Genomic DNA, 20,256 nt, shown 5'->3' with positions numbered 1-20,256 from the left:
GAGCTCTAGTTGTAAGAAACATGGTAAGAATGTGGCCAGGTACTCATGGCATGTGTCTGCAAACATCCATATGTGCTGGGCTGGGTGTTGGCATGAATTTCAGTCTCCTCTGTACTAACAAATGCTGCAGCATTTTAGGCACTGACCTACAAAGCAGCCCGTGTGGGTGGACCCCTTGGCAAAGCCCTTAGAATTCCGAGTCTTTGTTTGCCAGCACAGGAGGGAAACGTGCAGCTCCTGGAAAAATTACATTGATGCTCATTTGTAAGAAACCTCAGCCTCACTGCTATTGATCCTGGATTTTGTGATCCCTGCATTTGGGGCTCAGATTCATCTATCACTGACACTTAAACCTAAGAGACAATCTAGCTATATGCCAAGGCATATCTTAAGTGTTGTTTGTGTGTTCCTGGTACAGCCTGTGCATTTTTTGGCAAGCTGGAAGAAGAGAAAATACCATAACACTTCGCTTAAAAATAAATTCTTTAAAAGTTCTGGTGCATATGATGCAGCTTATAGGAAAGAAATTGAGCTGAAATAGTACCACAGTGACATGCTTGATCACTACGGAGAGGAGATGTAATGACTTTGGACAGCAACTGTCAGGGTTAAGAAAGTTATTTGTTCCATTGGTTTATGGCACAGACTAGTAGTATTTTATTGTCAAACAGAATTAGTTTTATATCAAGAAGAGTGATTACTTGGGTTCACTGTGTTTGAGATTAAACTTGATGATTTCATGTCCATTATTGATTTAGGCTTTACATTCAGAGGAGTAGCGGTTTATATTTTACTTAAGGGGATTTGATCACAGTAGATGTAATCTTCAATGGTTTCTGCAAATAAATTAGTAAAGTTGCTATGCCTTTTACAGTAACTGAAGAAGAAAAGTGAAAGGGGGGTTTATCTCAACAAAAACAGTGCAAAAAGAAGATGGCAAAAAATGCTGCTTAGCTTTTCCAGGATGCAAGGGATGTGCTAACAGCTCAGTGTGGAGTTCAGGAAAGCAGGAACCACACAAAAGACACTGTCAATGGCACATTGCAGCTCCAGACTCAGGCGACGTGGATTTGGCAAAGGGATGCCGAAAATTCACTGTACATCATCTCCTCTGGTTTATCCTGAAATTACCCCAAAGGAGAGAGGGACATCCAAGGTGCTTTGCAACATTAGAACAGGGTCGATGAGAGACAAAATGTGGGTGGGCTCTGTAGGAGGCAAATGTGCCAAGTGTGTGATATGTGTCACTACAAATAACCCCTTCTGAGATGCCTTAAATCAGACAGTGGGTTGGAACATGCCATGAGGAACCAACCAAGCAGCACGGGCTGATCTGGGTCCTGCTCTGCTGCTCTTGGGAAATCTGTAGCCAAGAGAACACTGATGGTTTGTGGCCAACCAGGGCTCTGCTGCCTTGGGCAGTGGTTCATGTGTACAGAAGGAGGAGAGAAAGCATTTTGTGGAAGCCACTGTCAGAAGTAGGCCATGTCAACTTGAGAGCTCTGCATGCAGCATTCCCCAGGGGATGGATGGTGTGGGATGCTATTGATTGTACCTTCACCATGAGCAGTGGTGGAAGCAGAAACAAGTCCTGCCAGCTTTATTTAGAGCTGTCATATTCAGACCATCATGATTCCAAGTTCCTCTGGCTTCCAAAATACTGTGCTTTTTTAGAGCTTTCCTCAGACACAGATGTCTCAGTGAGTGATGAACTAGCATTGCACTCTAGAAATGGTTGGGCTACTTGGCCAGCACTGAGCCATGAGGTCTTTACTGTCTTCCTCTTGCCACCCCACTGTAGGCTGTACATTGCCTCTGTGACCCAAGCAGTTTATAAACACACTACAACAGGGACCATCATGCACATCTTTAAAGGCATTTAGACTTACCTTGTATGCACAGGATTTTCACCTGAGTGCTTACATAGCCTTGACCTAGCCAGGACCACTGTGCAGCTAACCTAAAAAACCCCTTTGCCTGCAGGCAAGCCTGACCCAGTGTAGGATGCTCAGCACTGCATTTAGTCCCCAGCTCCCATGAGGTTTCCTGTCTCCATACATGTGTGTGCATTGCCTGTTACTACTAGATGGTAATTGAGGAAACAAATCTTGTATTGTGTTATGTTCCTTGCCCAGAATGCAGTGTACAAACACCCTCTGCAGCTAAGCACTTGTTGCACACTTAAACATTAAAAGCTACCAAGATGTATAGCAGCTGATGTTGGCCAAGGCTCATGTAATGATGTTTTCCCTTCTGTAATTTGGGTTACTTCTAGTTCTTTGTTCCCTGCAGAGCATTTTGTTCATTAGGGACACAACAAAGCACAGTTCTGCCCCTCTGCAATACCCTCAAGGGTCAGGTGTTTACTACCTCATTTATTTCTGTGCTTCAATTAGTGCCCTTTGTCTTTTGTCCTTTCACTGAGAGACAGAGAGTAACCTGACTGCATTTTCTTTATTGCCTCCAATCTAATGCTTACAAACATTGTTAAGATTGCTCCTGAGAGACTGAGACTTCTCAAGGCTCAACAGGGGCAGCTCTCTCAGCTTTACTGAACGTGTCTGGTGCTGCAGTCCCTTAATCACCTCAGTGGCCATTCACTGGACCTGTATGTCCTTGTCTGATAGTGGGGCATCCAGAACTGACAACAGTTCTCCAGGTGTGGTCTCACTAGTGCTAAGTAGCTTTTCCAGGCTTTGGAAAGATGTCTCCATTTCAAAGGAGAAAGAAAAGAGAAGGAGGAAGCAGATGCATGGTTTTGAAGCTAATTGGATGCATTCTTTGAGATGGGTGTTAAAAATAAAAGGCTGTTGCCCAAGGCATTATTTTTTTATATATATATAATTTTTTTTACTAATTTGGGAGTTTATCATTTTAGTTTCTCTGTTCAATGAACTGGTTCATATTTAATGGATCACTAAGTTATGATTACAGTAGAAATGAAAGAGCATGTGTTTTGTAATTTAGGTGTATGGACAAGTGGCCTTTTTTGCTGGAAAGAGAACAAAGCTTGTATTGCTCAATATCAAAATAGTTGAACCAAATGCTTTTCAGTATAGGTAGCAAAGTATGTGACAGGTATCTGTCCCCGTGGCTCTGATAAGTTTTTTTTGCTGTAATGCTTAAGCAAAAAACCTACAAATGTGACCAAGTTGTGCCTTGTTGAGAAGGTCAAGGTCATAAATCATTTATGATGCTTTGGAGACTGTTACCCAGTGTCACCTGGGAACACAAGCCCCGTTACCTTTCAGGAAGATTTAGCCTTCTCCCCCATTTAAAGGATTTGTTAAAGGTATTTGGATACTGTAGGAGATGTCAAAATGTACGATGATGCCAAAGAATATTTGGAAATCTGAGCAGCTTTTTCCTGGTGTTTGATTCTCAGCCCAGACTGGAGCCAGTTGTTAATGATGCTGAGGGATGCAAGGCTCTGATATCCTCTGTATTTCTCCCTAACTGTGCACTCTTCTTCCTCCTTCAACAGCAGGAAGGTCCATCACTGATGCCTTTCTCTGGGATGCTGCAGTGCAGGAAGGCAACTGCAACGCTTTTTGTTTGCGAGGTTACTTCTTTCATGACTACAAAGAGAAACAATCCTCAACATAACGACAAGCCAGGTATAGTATATAAAGCCATGTAAAAAAAAAATTAAAAAAGTGTTAAACCAGGCAGAAATAGATTCAGTAAAAAGCATATAGTTATAAGTAACAAGAAGATCTGGCACACTTCTGACACATTTGATCCATTCCAAAAAAAAAAACCCAAACTGTGAATCTATTCTTCTGTTTTCTTTTTTTACAGCATGCAGATAATTGAATGATGTGTCATTTACAGAGTATGTTGCTGTTGTTCAGAAAATGCCAACTATTCCCACCTTCTGTACTGATGTGGCTACCTCAGTGTTTCTAACTTCTATTTTTGATTCCTAGGCAGGAAAAAAAATGCTTGTCTAGTGCTACATGTTGTTACCTTTCATGAAAGGAAAAAGAGGGTAGAAATAATTTTTTATTTTTTTAAATCCATGAAAATTGCCAGTCCTTTAACTGCAGATACAAGGCATTTAAATGTGAGTCATACCAGCCTTCTTGTCAACATGACCTGTCCTCTGGATTGAGTTTTTAATATGAGGGATGTTCTTTGCTAGAGGCTAATTCAGGTCCTAGGGAGAGGGAACTTCTGTTATAGAAGATTCCTTGCTATAGAAGTATCCTTGCTAAAACAACAGCATGTGAACATAAGCAGCAGGTGATTAATTTTAAGAATGAATCCATATTAATGGCCAGTTTAAATGGCTCCAAGGGTTTGTATGAAGCAATTTCAAAATTTTCATATTAAAAAATGGCAGAAAATGAAGGTAGAAAGCAGCCCCACGGAGCTCTAGGTAGGGACACTGTCAGCTTCTGGCAAGTAAAAGGAACTAGCTGACTTACAAACCATATTGTACTGACAAAGGCATACTCCCATTTTTTGGATTGCTGGTACATACAGTGCTGACTCAGACCACTTGCATTTCCTTTTCAAATACTCTACATTCTCATGAGTTACAGTTACCAAGAGCATAACAAGGTAAGACACAGTAGAAAAAGGTAGCACAGTCAAATAACAGCTGAACATACAGCAAAAATCCTTGCTTTGATCCTTGTTTGCCTTCAGAAATACTAAGTCAAGTGTCCTTATTTAAATGAAGCTTAGTTTAAAGTGGAAGCAGTGCCTCAGGAATGCCTCGGTGGCTCCTGGGTGTATAATAAACTTGTTCAGAAAAGGGCTGGCTGATTTGTATGTTGTTACTGATGTGCCTCGCCAGCACATGAGGTTTCTGTGTTCATGATAAAGCTTTTTCCTCCTCCTGTGCTGCCACTGCCCAGTCCCTGCTGCACCTCTGGGCAGGTAAGTCCCCCTAAGGATGCCAAATCTGTGCAGCTTCAGTCAGGGCCCAGGAGGCAAAGGAGCCATGTGGCTCTGGGTGTGGTGGCAGCAGCATCTGCCTGTTAGAAAAGTAATCGGGAATCCCGGAATGGCTCATTACATCTCTACTGAGATCAGGGATCCTGCCAACTTTCCATTTTCAATATACTTTCTGCTGGAGGCATCAATGGAAGGAAGTGCAGCAAGATAAGAGGAACTCTTTTCAAATCAGGGAATGCCCTGAGAAACTTTGGCTTTCAGAAACCTTGTCTAGGGGAAAGCAGCTTCTGTGGGGCAGCAAATTAAATGGCTTTAGTTACGTGCTCAGCTGCTTCTGGCACAAACCCTAAAAGCCTGAAATCTCTTGCTAGTCTACATTTTGGTGATGTGATGTGTGATGTGGTGCTTTTAAACCATTTGCTAAGTAAGAATGATGCATTAGAGAGGGCTCAAAGCCAGAAAGGACTTGAGCAACCAACCCTCTTCTGCAAGGGCCAGATCCAACCGAGAGGCACCACACACTGGATATGCCAGACAAAGGAGCTCATATTATGCATTTATTTCCAGTAACCACATACCTAAAGACCTAAAACTGTGTACCTAAACTAAAAAGTGAATATACCTCCATACTTTTTACATAATGGAGCAGTTTTAGAAAAGTAACTGCATTTGCTGTATTGAACCACAGCCTGTATTTATCCAGCATTGGCTAAAAACTGTTTTAGCACGTTGGTCTGACAGAGGTTTCATGGCACACACACCTGTGCTGTAAGTTTTCTTGACAGTTGCTGAATGATCTCATTGTGGTTGTGGACTCCAGCAGGATGTCAATGTTCAGTGGCCATTGCTGTGAGCCAGTGTAGCAGTTCACAGGTTAGATTTTTTCTCTGAAGTCTGACAATTCTGCACTGCCCATTGACATTTTTGTGTCACACACAGGTACCTTCAAGACACTGCAATAACATCAGTTTAGGCCCTTAGGCAAAGACCAAGGAACAAAGAGGCAAAGACCAAGAAACAAAGAGGCACACCATTCAGGTATGTGTGTGTTCGTGCTGTGTTTTGTCTTCTGTGGCACCATCACATGGGGCACTCAGTAGCATCAGGGTTTGTTCAAAAGGCTGATGATTTTGGGGTTTTAAATCCTACTGATTAAAAAAAAAATCCTACAGATAATACTATGGCATAAAGAGTGTATTCTCTTTGCCTACCACTGATTTAAATTGTAGGATTAAAGATATCCATTCTTCATTTCCACTAAATCCTAAGCTCCTTATTTGTTTTTTTATATAATCAGATCCCATTGTTTTTTTTAATAGACTAACCCAAGATTATCAGAAAGAATGATAAAAGCTTTTATCTGCATTGGTTTATAAATCCTTATGTTGATACATATGTTTTTGGAAGCAAGTAACACTATGATACATTTTAAGAGTTTCAGAACAGGTCTCAAAACATCATCCACTTTGCTTTAATTTCTTATACCAGCTGCCTCTTTCAATAAGACAGATCAATTTTATTCCCTCAGTAACCAAACTTTTGCAGAAATTGGCCACATGGATCACTGTAATAGAAAAAGAAAATAAAAGGAATACAAAGTTATGCTGTAAGGACAGTTTTGGGAGGGCTCAGAATTGCTACTTTTGCACACTGGCTCCATTTTCACTGCCTAGAATCTCTTCAGCCTCATGAATCCTACAGAATGCAATGTGCCACCAGTTACACAAGCTCTGAACACCATCACTGGCTGTTTGGTACCAGCTGGAGGTGCTGCTGATTGGAAGCTGCAGGGTCCAGTTTGGTGTAACACGAAGTCATGTCCAACCTCTCAGGCTGACTGTAATTGTCTGCCTCTGGTCCCGTCTCAGTCCAGTTCCTAACAAGACCAGTGGGAGTTTCAACTGAGACAGCCTTCAGGATTTGGCCTATTTAATTTGTGACAAATGCCACTATGCAGGCCTCTTGCCTGCCAAATTCTGAGGGCTCCCTTTTTTTTGGAAGAAAAAACCCGGTTGTATTTATTGGTCCGTTTCTTTCCCAAATGAATGCAGGTAATTATTTTTGGTTTCACAGCACACACACATTGGCAGTTAAAATTTACCCCTATGGCAGGTGTTTTGAACAGTTCAGTGTGTCTGTGTCTCTGTGTGTGTGTGTGTGAAATATAACCATGAAGACTATTTTTCTGTAAAATCCCGTAGTCTGCTACCTTTAGTTATACTGAGTAGAGCACTGCAGTGTGAATAGAGCCACCGGCATCTCTTTAGTAAGATGCTGCTAAGGGGAAGGATGTCATAGTAATGGTCAAACAGGGGCCAACCAGAACTGCCAGCACAAAAAGAAAAAATGTCATTTACAAAAAACATTTCTTATTTTACTCTAAGTGGTGACCAACTGGAATTTGTGCCTGAAGCATGTTAAAGTTTAGGTTCTCTGAGGAACTTCCTAAATCACATTTTTCAATCCATTCGTCCAATTGACTTTAAATAAAAACACATTTTAATGCACTGGAAATTGCAATAGTGATCAGTGAATCATTCAGGTGATGTTGAATTGCTCCCATTAGTACAAAGGCAGCCCCTACCTTTGCAGTGAGTTTCTACAGCCACATCTCAAACATGTTCCAGTTGAAAGCAGGAAAAGGATGATGGAGGTACCTCCTGAGTGCTGATCTCCAGTGCTGTACTGGCTGCAGGAGTCCCAATTACCCTGTCAGGTTTCGGGGGGGGTCTGTGTTTCTGACTCTGCCACCATCTCCAAGACCCTGAGCAAAAGCTAAAAACTGAGCCTCAAATTTCCTTTTTTGGCATTAGCAAGCTACTTTTCTGCTGCTCTTATGATGAGGTCAGTGGTCACTTAATAATTTTGAGTCTCTTTGATTCTAATGGGAACATGAGAGAATTCAGAAGACTGAACCAAATATCTGAGCTGTGATGATTCACACTGGAGAGCTATAGGGACAGAATTAGTTTGTTACCCTTTCCTGTAAATCCAAATGTGTTCTACTGTTCTTTGCAAGACACTGGTCATTTAGTATCTTCATCTGCTTTTCACATTTGGTGCTGGGAAAGGATCACTCACCTCAGCAACAGGGCTGGAGCACTGTTTGTAGGGAACTTTGGGTCAAACCCTTGGACTGTATAATCCAGTCATTTGTGTTGCTTTGAGCAAGGAGTCACAGGAGCAATCCATACACTGGTGATTCTGCTGGTTTACTGTTCACCTGGCAGGGGCACATCACCCTCAACCCAACCAGCAGATCACCCTGACCAGTATAAACACAAAATGGTTTAGTCATTCAAAAAAAAAAAACAAAAACACATAAACATGATGTTTATTTCTCCAGCAAAATCCATTTCTTTCAGTCTTTCATTTGCTTCTTTTCTGAAGACTGAAGTCTTTATTTCAGACATCTGCCTATGGAAAGTAAGTATTTTTTTTAAAGGGCACATTTAAAGATGAAAACTGAAGCTTGAACAACTTAAAGAGCATACAAATTACACAGATATAAAAGTTGTCTTTCATTGTCTTAACTTACTGTTTATTTTGTACAGAATTCATTATGTTATACATCTAAGACTTATTATATTGTATAAATATCTCGGGTGTGATGTATATACATATTCAGTGTTATAGATTCAGCAATTAATGTATGCATTTCACAATACACTATAGTGTATTTCAATGTAGTGCACATGATTTATACTTCATAAAAGAGCATATCCGCTATGAAAAATTGGTATTTCATTCATAGGGTTTTCTACCTTGAAATACAAGGGGTTTTTTCCATTGTATAATGGACTCTTTGTACTGTGTCGTATGGCTGTAAGATCTTCTTGTACATTCCCCAGTATGAATTAAGAAACAGCAGCTCGAAACAATAATCTGTGTGTTCTACAGCAAGAGGAGAGCAGGGCAGGGGTTCCTAAGTTCTTTTCAATGAGTAGGAAGGTGCAGACAAGCCCCAAGGAGCTGGGCTGGGTGTGATGGTCAAATGAAAGGAAAAGTTCTGCACAAATGAGAACTGCCAGCTCTTGCTTCTCTGTTCTCTGCATGCCAGGGCTCAGCTGCCACGTGTCACTCAGCTCTGACTGCAGGAGTTGAGGGTCTGGCATCAGCTTTATTTTTAACGTTTGCAAACTCCTCAGATTCCATTAATTCATTGCTGCCAGGACTGTTCCTGGATGTCTCCTGGTATATATATTCATACTACACACTGTCTTTCCTTGAGAGCAGGCAAGGAAAGTCATTCACAGTCTTCTTTATACGTGCCATAAGTAAGATAGGATGTTTGTTTGGTATTAAATTACAAGTATTGCTTTCCTAGGCACCTACTGAAGCATAATTCTAGTTTATCTGACAGTATACTTTCTATTTTTTAGACAATTCTACTTTCCTGCATACATACTTAAATGCATACATTTTTGTGCCTTTTGATCATTTGGCTACCATTGCTTTGTTCTCTCAAAAGCAGAGACTCTTTTATCAATGTGTAAATGCTGTTCATTTAACAGCAAAGTGGAATATTAGATACTCCATGAATAAAATACTTTATTTAACAGTGTAATTGAAAAATATTTAGGTGAATGGGAAAATTGTGGGGGTTTTAAAATAATTTGCTAAAAGTATGCCATCATTTTGAAATTAAAATTTGAGATATTTAATTTTAAAAAGAACTGATCGACTCAGAACTATTTTGCATCAAATATATTCATACAAATTCTTTTGCTTTTGATTTCTTGAGATGTAGCATAAGCGCTCAAGCCAGGATAAATCCAAAATAACTCCACTTCATTGATGTTATACCAGTTTTACTGAGAATAGAATTCTCTCTTCCCACTTGTTTTCTTTTTTTTTAGTATTGCCATTTTTCTGTGGAAGAACTTTCATGTAACAACGTGACATAAAAAGAAAAAGAAAAAGAAAAAGAAAGGTTTATGAACCTGCAGATTTTTTTTTTAAGATTTGGGGATGGGTCTTTTTCTGGACAGCTGTATCCAATTCCATTGTTTAACTGATCACCAGTAGTGGCTGTACTCCTTTCTGATGGGCTGTAATTGTCATTTAACTTTGGGATAGTATGATACCTATGTCTGAAAAAGATTTGACTCCAAAAACGCCCTGAATTCAGCCACTGAGCCACCCAAGAACTTCACTGAAGAACTTCACAACCCTGCTGCCAGATGCTGTACTGAACTAGGACTTCACCACTCAGTGCCAACAGAACACAGAGCCCAGTTACCTGTCACGTTGTGCCCCACAGTGTTCATTAGGGACGTGCTCAGTCAGACACCAGGAGCACAAGGGTTTGGGAGCCTGTGGCAGGTAAATGCTGAAAAGGCCTGAGGTGTCCTTTGGTGGCTTCCAGCAATGCCCACACTGCCCATGGGTCTGGCCTTTGTCCTTCTGCCAGTGTGCAGCCTGAATGCAGAGCCAGGTGCAGGCACCATGGACCACCAGGGATAAGACTCAGGTACAAGCCCAGGGACACCCCAATGTGACAGCAGAGAAAACCTGGACTTAGGGACCTTCTGTCTTTCAAGCCATAGCTCTGGAAGGGAAATTTTCTGAACAAGTAAAGTTGTTGACTTCTGTTACCTGTGGCTGAGTCAGAGGAGCAGCCAAGGACACCTGTGAGTCCCTTGGCACTCAGTGAACTTCTGTGGCATCGAGCAGGGACCGACTTCAGCAGCTGCTGGTGCCCTCAGCAGAGCAGGGGCCGCAGAGCAGAAACAGGTCAGGCAGCCCTGTACACTGCTGGGAGATCACTGCTAAACTGAGGGATATGCAGTCAGGAAATAGCTGTGCTGTTTGCCCTCTGCAGCTACTATCAGCAAGCTGGTTCCTCTGATTTTCAGACTGAACTGAGTTGTGGTAAATTTATACATTATATTGTGCAAACAATAGTAAATGATTTTTTCGGTCCTGCCCCATGGTTGGGCCAAATATAAAATTAAAATGTTGGAAAGAGAAGTTAACTTCTAAAAGGGGATTTTTATGTTATTAGTCATAAGGATCATCGTAGGAATTCGTATTTCCTTATGAGGTCTGGAGGATTTAAAGGGAAGAGAACATTTGTTAAACAACCCAAGACTTCATTTGACGCATCCCTTATGAAACAGAAGCATATCTGTGCTCTATTATTTTCTTTCCTTAAAATTAGATTATAACAGATGCCATCCCCTCCCTATGCAGTTCAGTGCCAGCAAACATAAGTCTCTAATCACTTATATAAGCCTGGTGTCCTCACTCTCTAGTCTCAATGCTAAAATTCTTGTATTTTCCAGTAGTTACCTTAAACATGTTTCCAGTTTAAGATCCAAGTGCAGAGTTTCCCATGGTTAAGTTGTCTGGTTTGTTCTAATATCAAGACTGAATTATAAATTCAAATGCTGCTTTGATCTAGAGGTGGGAACTATAGTAGGGAAGGCAGTTGTAATTTGGATCTTGTGTTTATTGCACATGACCTGTCACAAGAACATGTGCTTTATTGTTTTTTTTAATTATTCTGTAGATTATTTTTTTTTCCTAACTGTAACTTCCAACACATTTCAGTCACCCTTTCAGTAAAAAAAATACATATAATGCATATGAAACGGCAGCTTTGAATCTCTGGCATGTTTCCCTTGTTAAAATTGCTACGTCACTTGTGTGACCACAGTCCCAATGTGCCCAGTGTGTCTTTTCTTTCTTTCTTTCTTTGCTTTTAATGAAACATGGTGTAAACTTTTGTTCTTTAATGGCTTTATGGCCAGAGATGTTTTAGACAAGGTCTGGGGCATGAGCTGTCGAGCATGAACTTCTCTGTCCTGCTAATCTCTACCACCAGTGTATTAACTAGTACAGAGTAACAGTGGATCCAAGCTTTGCTTATTTCCTAGGAAGCTTCCTTCCTATTCCAGGCATTTCAATACCACATTTGACTTTCTCATTCAGGTAATAACGTGTATTGTCAACCAAGCTGCTGTTTCAGCAAAGCATTTCCCTTTGAAGTATGTGCTGTTTTGTTGCAGGTTACTTTTTCATATTAGCAATGACAAAAGTGAACCCAGGGCTACTCCTTGATTTTTATTTTCCAGGGTTTATTATTATATTTACAGTTCCCTGTAAGAAGATACAACCCTTTCCCAGTAAGAGTTCTAATACCTTTCTATATTTCAAATACTAATGACCCATATACCCATATGGAAAGGAGAAAGATAATCAGTGATGAAGGAGGTATCTCTAGGGGCTGATGCAGATGAACAGAAAACTCAAATCATTATAAATATTACTGTACTACACTTTGGTACAACAAAAAAGAAAACAAACCCCTTCAAAGAAAATATTTAATGTTCCCTAAGTCAAATGAAATTCATAAACAATAGAAGATGAAATTAACCACATGGGGGGGTTTATATCTGTAAAAAATAATAAGACTTCTTGGCTGCATTGCACATAGGCAATAAAATTAGATTCATTCCGATCCCTTTTTCTGTAAGCCTCGTTTCAGGCTGTAAGCAAGAAATGTCCACTGTGCTTTACAAAGGACGACGACTAGAAAAATCAATGCCAACAAATATCCCTTCCTTTTCCGATTTACCATTTATCATGAGAGATGACAAACAAATGAAGTCTCCTCTGAGTCTGAGCGTAGTTGTATTAGCGTTTTGCTAGTACCAGGCAGTATACAAAAACAGCCATCGTGTGGGACACCTCCAACACCTACAGGTAGCTGTTTTAGGGGCACATCCTGGTTTGTGGTGAAACAGGATTAACTCAGCCAGCCTCTTGTACCTGCTCACTGATATCAGGTTATCATCTCAGTAACTCCAAGGTTGGACTGTCTTGTTCCTATTGCTGACTGGTCTGACCGCTCCACCATCCATAAACAGAAGGCATAAAGGTGATTACAAACATAAGAAAGTAGTTTTACATATTGTCTTGCAGTCTTTCCATATAGTCCCTAAGTTCCTTGGAATCACCAAGATTCATATCTTGGCATACCCATTTAATATTATCATCACTGTCAAATAGAATTGAGTTGGTGTAGGGGCCTCCATCCTCGGGCAGTATTGTTGTATATGAAGTGAACTTTACTCTCTTCTGCTTTGGCCCAGAAGGATTTATAGGTTCACTTTTAACTTCTTTTTCACAAAGGTACTCAGAAGATCTGAGGATATGATTATGAAGAGTCTTCTGAGAACTCCCATTAAGGAGGAAGTTGCTTTCTTCAAACTGCATTCCTCTGTCAATCATGGTAGTGCACTCCTCCGACGGGAGTGAAATGTCCACCGTGTTTTCCAGCAGTTCAACCTCATTTCCGAGCCAGACCCAGTCATGGGAATGGGGGATGTTGCCTTGCTCACTCACAGCAAACCTTTTATGCCTGTACTTCCAAGCAAATGCCACGCAGTTAATCAAAAAGACCAAGATTGCTAAGCAGAAAACACACAGCAGTGCGTACATGCCAATCTCCAAATCTGTTAATCCTCTTGAAGTCAATGAGAGATCACTGGGATTGTTTTCTCCTGGTATTTCTACTTGTGTAGGGAAACCTGTGAAGGCAGTTGGGTTATTTTGGAGCTGTCCATCCTCCAGGGACTCCTGATCAATGGGAGACATGAAAGTTGTGCTTTTGTTTGCATTGTCCTCATGACTGAACATGTCCTCGTGGTTTTTGGACCATTCTTGTGCTGTCCTATCTTGTTCTGCAGCTTTCTCTATAGAATTGCTTGCATGGCTTTTAAAATCCCTCTCCACATCATCAATGTCATTAGTGCCTCCTTTTTGGTCAGAATCTTTTTGACCAAACTTCACTTTGACACTTCCTTTCCCAACAGCCAAAATGCTCTTCCTCTTAGTCTTCTGGCAGGGCTCACTGATGACCATTTCAATTTTAATCAGAGGTCCTTGCCCGTCCCCTTCTGCCACCACGACAGGCCAGCTGGACTGAAGGTTTTGGTGGGAAGACACGACCATCTCATCCAGAGAAGTGATGGTGATGGAGAAGTCCTTGGAGTCATAGATATCTAACGGTGTCACTGACCCATCACTGAACAGAATCCAAGCACTGACTATGGCTTCCTGGGGGGGGAAAGGATGAGGAAAAAAATGTGAGAGAGAGAACATACCAGATGCTCAGTTTGGCACTGCCAAAATAAACACAGAGTTTAACTTTGGGGTTTTTTGTTATTTCGGTTTTTTTAAAAGAAAATGAAAATGTTTGCAGTGCTTCTCATTTTTTTGCAGATTTGTGCTCTCTAGACCATATTTGTCTCATCTTCAGGAACTACCAAAGAAACAGTCATCTAAATTTAATATAAGGTGATGATAAAGAAAATTGACAATTCTTTTTTTCAATCTGAAGTGCGAGGTCTCTTTTGAATGCCAGGACCTCATGATGCAAATAATCATATTTCCAATGTCCCGGTTAATTAATTTCATAAAGGACCTATAATGGGAAATGTCTCTAATGCTGCAGTTCCAGTGCCATGTGGAATACAACATGCAGAGCTGTTATGTGAGACCAGTGATCCCATCCAGCCCATCAAACAAATGAGGTTAAGAACACATCTCAGTACAATACTTTATACTTTTTGTCATGCTTTCAAATATACAAGATGTGTACTATGCAAAAGTGATTGTAGTCTTTTCTGGGAACAACAGAAACTCACAAAACCACAATTTTCAAGGATGTTTTGATCAAAACAATTTGTCTCCCCGCTACAAATTGCTAGTGCAAAAAATACAGTTACACTTTTGCTACTGATGTGAAACCTCAATTCTATAAAAAAAGACGTGTAGAATTTATTCTGTGGTTTCATTGAAAGTTGTTTAATCCCTCACAAACTGATCAGATTTCAGCAATGCAGGTCATGAAAACTTCTGTACCTGGAGCCAAAGGTTCTTTGGGGTGAGCTGACTTTGTGAGACTATCAAGGACTGGGATTTTCACCTCTGTTTGCACGACTAGACTGTATTTTTCCATACAAAAACTGTCTTGAGTGACACATACACGCTTTCTGTGGCATTTTGCATGCCTGGACACGTCCATCCCTTTTTCTGTGCTCTGCAGGTCTCCAAGACCTCCAAGAAGAGTTTAATGGTCATTCTGTACAGGTGTTTGCACCGTAGGAGTTGGTCAGGAAGATAAACAGCCTTTACTATGTGAAGTGACTGCTTTTCACAGCCATACATTGCATGTGCTCTCTAAAATTTACAGCAAGTAACTCTTCCCTCGCTTCTGACAAAGCACAGTAAACACATTAATTAATTCTATATACTATTTTGGACCATACCTGTTTTGGAGTGTGAAGGATATCATAGGCAGAGGTGGTAGAAACGATTGCTCTCTTATTTCCTTTGCTGATTTGTAAGGAGACAGACAAGCCTGAAACTAGTTGTACTCCTAGATCTGTAATGGTTACCCGGTCATCTAAAACTATCACTGTCTTCTCTGCCAAGATGGAATCCGAAAGAGGGGACAGAACCTTCAAAGAGAAAGCAAACACCTTGCATGAAATAGCAACTAACTGTTGTAGAGCAAGATTAGCCTCTAATCAGCACAACATTTCAGATTAATCTTGGGTTTGTCACATCCGTGTGTAAACTAGAACTGATGTTTCCCCCAAGACATTACAGTCATTTGCTGCTAAATTACTTTATCTAAAAAATAATTTAATAAAGCAACAAATCTCTTCAAAATTGCAGCTTTGTCTCAACAATGGAGTATAGAATATATTAAATGGACTTGTTTTTCAAAAAAAAGTCATTTTTGTGTGGTCTGAAAAACTCCCTGTGAACACAGTGCAGCACAGGGCAGAGTGTAAGACACTGATTAACACTGAAACTCAGCAGGGGGATAAATAAGTGTACAAAGCCTGGCTGATAGGAACTTGGCCTGTTGCCTTTCTAGGGACAGAGAACCTGAATGAAATGAAAGTGAGATTTGCAAAAGAACTTTGAAAACCCCACTGGGTGTCTGCCTGCATTTTTCAGTGCCAAAACACTCCTGCCAGTTCCTCTAAGACTTTCTTTCTAACATGCTCAGAAAGAGACAGATACCTTTATGGTGATGCCAGAATCAGCTGGTTCCAACCCAAAATACTTAAGGGCATAAGTCCCTTGACCTCTTTGTGACATTTGTTTTAGGCTGAAAGGAGCTGAGCCCTAAAAGTACCTGTTTCTTTGTGTGGACTGCAGAGAAAACAGTGGGAACAAAACATTACAGATGTTTGCTGTTACTAAGAGCCCAAATCTTGTATTCCTTTATTCTGATTAAGAAATGTGAGTGAAGTTAGAAAGAGACACAGGTGGTAAACAGGAACACTCTGAAAGGTGTCTGAAGATTATTTTTGTGTCCACATTTTGTGATCCATTTTGCAAATATATAGGGACTAATTTTTCAAAGTATATAAAGATGCATGTAGATATTTGGCACAATTTCCTAACAGTTACATTTACATGGCCCCACTTAAGTTAAAAGAAGCTAGCTGTGTGCATCATATAACCTGTTGCACTGGTCAGAAAATCTCACTGTGCTGCCAGTCACACTAATAAAGATAAGTCTCTTCAAAAGCATCACTTAAAGGTATTTTATGGACAAACAGCCACAATGAAAACCCATTCAAACTTCCTTTTATGTTTAGCATGTCCATTTTTTTAAGCTTTTCTTTTTTTTTCTGAAATAATTGCTTTTCTAAGCTAAGCAGCTCTTGTGTGTGAGCACCCAGAACTCTCAATACAGAAGCTGCAGATACACCTCAGGCTGTACCTGGACCGTGGTGATGCCTTGCTCACGACCAACCAGAACTCGACCATCTTGAAGTTTAGCAACCTTGGGCTCTTCCACCTTCATGAAATCAGCCACAAGGTCAGTGATGTCAAACTGCCACTCAGAGCCCAGCATGTAGGTCAGGTGGCCTCCAAACTCCGAGGACTCTGCTACAAACTGGGTAAGAACTCGCACCATGGCGTGTTGGTACTGGAGGGTACAACCTTTGCCTTTTTTCTCATCATCTTCTTCTTCCTCGCTGTCACGGGTGGGCCTGTAAATAGATCCATGGTCATTATCTGCATTGCCATGAGCTCCCTGCAGCACTGCAGAGCTTCAGCTGCAGGGTGTTCTCAATCAGATTAATGTTATCCTCTGCTGCTGTGTGGGAAACAGGAAACCAGGTTTTGAATGTGTCGGTCACTAAATCTCTTGGTGAGATGCTCGTAGAGCTTTTTTTGTGCTGTTCAATTTAAAAGCTACCATCACTTCTAGTAAATTCTTTGTTTGAGGGGGACCTCCCAGCTGTTTGAAAGTATGTCTGCTCATCTCTCCAAATCTCTTGTAACAGCTCTGGGGTTCCCTTATGAGGCAATGCCACCCCACCTCTTCCCACGTCTGTCTTATAGGTTCATTAAGCCCTCTGCATTTGAGAAATATATTATAATTTTACCTTAAATCTCATACAGTTCATGCAAATGTCTGGTATGTTTAGTCATGTAATGATCACATGGGGCTTCCAAAAAACCAAACTGGGCACTTAGGTTCCCTCTCAGGACATTGGTTACTCAGGTAACACCGTGCCAGAGTGGTTGAGACCAGCACTCACCCCACAAAAACAACTGCACCATTAGACACACTTCTTTTAACATTTTCTATCTGTCCTTCTTGCAAAATATAACCTGTGACAGTACAACAGCTTTCCATAAACCTCAGAGAAGGTGTCAGGGAGATTTGTACATGACAGCAGTGCTGTCACACCCCACAGAATTTTGTCTGCTTTAAGACTATCATTTTTTTTTTTTTTCACTATTGTTCATTCTTTGGACAAATACATGAATTCTCTCATCTCTTCCAAGTCAGGTATTAAGCAGTAGGTGGTCACACCTTTACTCATTATGCCCCCATGCTGTGGATTCATTGCTTAGAAATAATTTTCATTCCTCCTTTACCTACTGGGCCTGAAGCCTCTATAGCAAGGGTGGGAAATACAGGATAAGTCTCTTATTTTTCAAAGTATTTTGGGAGGTAGTTTTGTGTTTATTGTGTTCCTTTATCTTCTCCTTTGAAATAACAGCTATGAAAAACTATTATAAAAGAGAATTGCTTGTGTTATAAATTGTTTTAAGACGAAGTTGGCAAACAGTAAACTGAAAACGTATCAAAGAAAAGCCCTTGTGCTCTTCAAAATGACAGAAAGTCCCAGTGTTACAGAATCTAATATGCTGGGAATACATTTTCAATGCATCACTTGTTAGCTGAGTATATATATTCAGCCTCAAGTAAATAGTCTTTGGTTTTGTGTATGTAAAACAATAGTGTCCAGCAATAGGAATATCCCTCAGAATCCTTCTACTTTGTTTCTTGCTTTTTTGGCTTTTCTGGAGTGAACCAAGGTTGCCAGAATTATATTTAATTTACACTTCACACAGAGAAAGGCTTTGCCAGAGAGCTGAGTTAAACCAGCAGCCCTGTTACAAGGGTGCCTGGTAGCACTGATCTAATCACTGATCTGTCAACTCGACATTATAGACACTGCCTGTGAGCACTTCAAGTATGTCTCTCTTAATTTGCTCCACTCTCAAACCAGGCATCACATTCTCGGGCCAGATGTTAATTTTCTGTTAAAAAAACCCTAAAGAAATCAGTTTTGCTGGTTTTGAATTTGAAATACTCATTAAAAAGAGTAATGTATTTAAAAAACATTTGGAACATCCCTAAATGAAAAAAAAAAATCTCTTTAGGATACAAAATGCAAACCACTAGAAGTTGATTTAGTGAAAGCTACAGAAATAAGCTGCACATAACTCCACTCACAGTTCAGGGAGAAATGCAAATTGGTGTTTTTACAGATCTTGAAAATACAGTCTACCTATTAACAAAAATCTCTGAGGCCTTATCTCCATAGGACATTAAAGTCAATTAACTAAAGGAGGGAATTTACAGCGTGCTCCAGCTTTGTGCAGATGCTGTTACTCACAAATGGGATGGTTTGGATCCAGTTTCACTTAATTCACCTTAAAGTATGGCTTTTCTTCTGAGGGGCAGCACTCACACAGGGCTTTAACTAAAAGCAGTTTATTTTTTCCTCCTTTTAACTCAGGCAAACTTCTATTGCTTTTGTCTTGAGTATCAGACAGGACCAAAGAAGAGCTGGTCACAGCCCAGTGACCTCTGTGCCTGATAGTGAAGCACATCTGAAGTCACACTGTGTGGTATCAGCCTCCCTGGGACCCTCCTGAAAACAATGTGCTATCCCAGTTGCAAATATGTACTGAAATTAAATTTCCAGCTTGTTCTGGGAGACTTCAGCCCTGCAATTCCTATTAATGCAAGTTGGAGCAGCTCATCCCATGTAAATATGTGTGCACAGAGCTAGTGCAGGAACTTCAAGACGAAGGTAATTATTTTGCAGATGCACGAGGAATCAAAATAAATGTTCTTGTTAGACTAGCAGAGTCTGCCTGGACCTCTTCTACACTCTAATATTTGACTTTAATTTAAATATACACCTATTGTTTGCTGAGGCTGTGGGTTTTTGCAGCCCACTGCAGTAGTTCTGTCAGCCCATGCTGGTTCAAGCACCATGCATTAGTCATGAGATGATCCGTGGAGCCAACTTTCATCTGTCAAGGGAGGCTCTTCATATCTGCAGTAGCACTCACCATAGATCAAGTTCTCCTCTTGATAATAATAAAGATTTGCCACATATTTGCAGACTGATCTGGTAAATTGTATTACAGCTCTTACATAGGGGAGACGAGGGGTTTTTTTCTAGTTTCTGGCATTAAAACAGCCTGTTTTTTTCCTTTCTGTTCCTCTAGCAAGTTCCTGCTATTACAGCAGTTTGGACCAGCTGAAAACCAACACAGTTCAAACTGAACTGTGCGTGGGGCATTTGTAAAATTTTTGTGAAGACTCTGTCTTATTCATTGCTTTGTGGAAATTACTCAAGGAGTTAGATAAGCAAACATGTCTTTAATCACAGGTATTTTACAATTACAAACATGACAAGGTTTATAGGGAGAAGCAATACATTTTATTGGATCAACAAACATGAACTGGAAAGAACAGATGTGATTTGGGGCATATAAACACTGTCTCAGGTCTGAACTAGAAGCAGCTATATTCAGATGAAGAACAGCCATGCTGAGGCAGGAGTTTCATAAGCGTTTCTTTTGTCAACAGCACCAATAAAAACGTTTAAAAGATTATTGTAAACCCAGTTCTATTTTGCCATCTGGCTCAGCCCCTCAGACAACTGAACCAGCACAGCCACACTCTGTGTGTGTGGGAACAAGGCCTCGGGGAGCCAGAGGAGATAAAGGGAAGTTTGGAGGTTGCTGAAGTGTCTCTGCACAATCCCTAAAAAAAAT

At 40.5% G+C, this 20,256-nt stretch overlaps 1 protein-coding gene and 1 long non-coding RNA gene across 5 annotated transcripts in view; one reads left to right on the top strand and one right to left on the bottom strand.

The window, feature by feature from the left end:
- The window catches only part of LOC135424205 (uncharacterized), a 326,168-nt gene that overhangs the window by 292,444 nt on the left and 13,468 nt on the right, over positions 1-20,256 (top strand). For both annotated transcript variants that reach the window (XR_010435113.1, XR_010435112.1), the window contains exons 4-5: positions 3,485-3,617; positions 5,845-5,943. This is a non-coding gene — a long non-coding RNA (uncharacterized LOC135424205). The remainder of the gene's footprint in view (positions 1-3,484; positions 3,618-5,844; positions 5,944-20,256) is intronic.
- The window catches only part of TMEM132B (transmembrane protein 132B), a 231,313-nt gene continuing 219,280 nt past the window's right edge, over positions 8,224-20,256 (bottom strand). For all 3 annotated transcript variants that reach the window (XM_064675197.1, XM_064675199.1, XM_064675198.1), the window contains exons 7-9: positions 16,661-16,934; positions 15,186-15,377; positions 8,224-13,971 (exon numbers count right to left, since the gene is read on the bottom strand). In XM_064675197.1, the coding sequence (XP_064531267.1) occupies positions 12,817-13,971; positions 15,186-15,377; positions 16,661-16,934 (1,621 nt within the window). In that variant the 3' untranslated portion in view covers positions 8,224-12,816. The remainder of the gene's footprint in view (positions 13,972-15,185; positions 15,378-16,660; positions 16,935-20,256) is intronic.

Source organism: Pseudopipra pipra, chromosome 18 (assembly GCF_036250125.1).
Source record: "Pseudopipra pipra isolate bDixPip1 chromosome 18, bDixPip1.hap1, whole genome shotgun sequence".
Taxonomy (NCBI): domain Eukaryota; kingdom Metazoa; phylum Chordata; class Aves; order Passeriformes; family Pipridae; genus Pseudopipra; species Pseudopipra pipra.
Note: the sequence above shows the minus strand (reverse complement) of the source record. Positions and strands in the feature narration are given on the sequence as shown.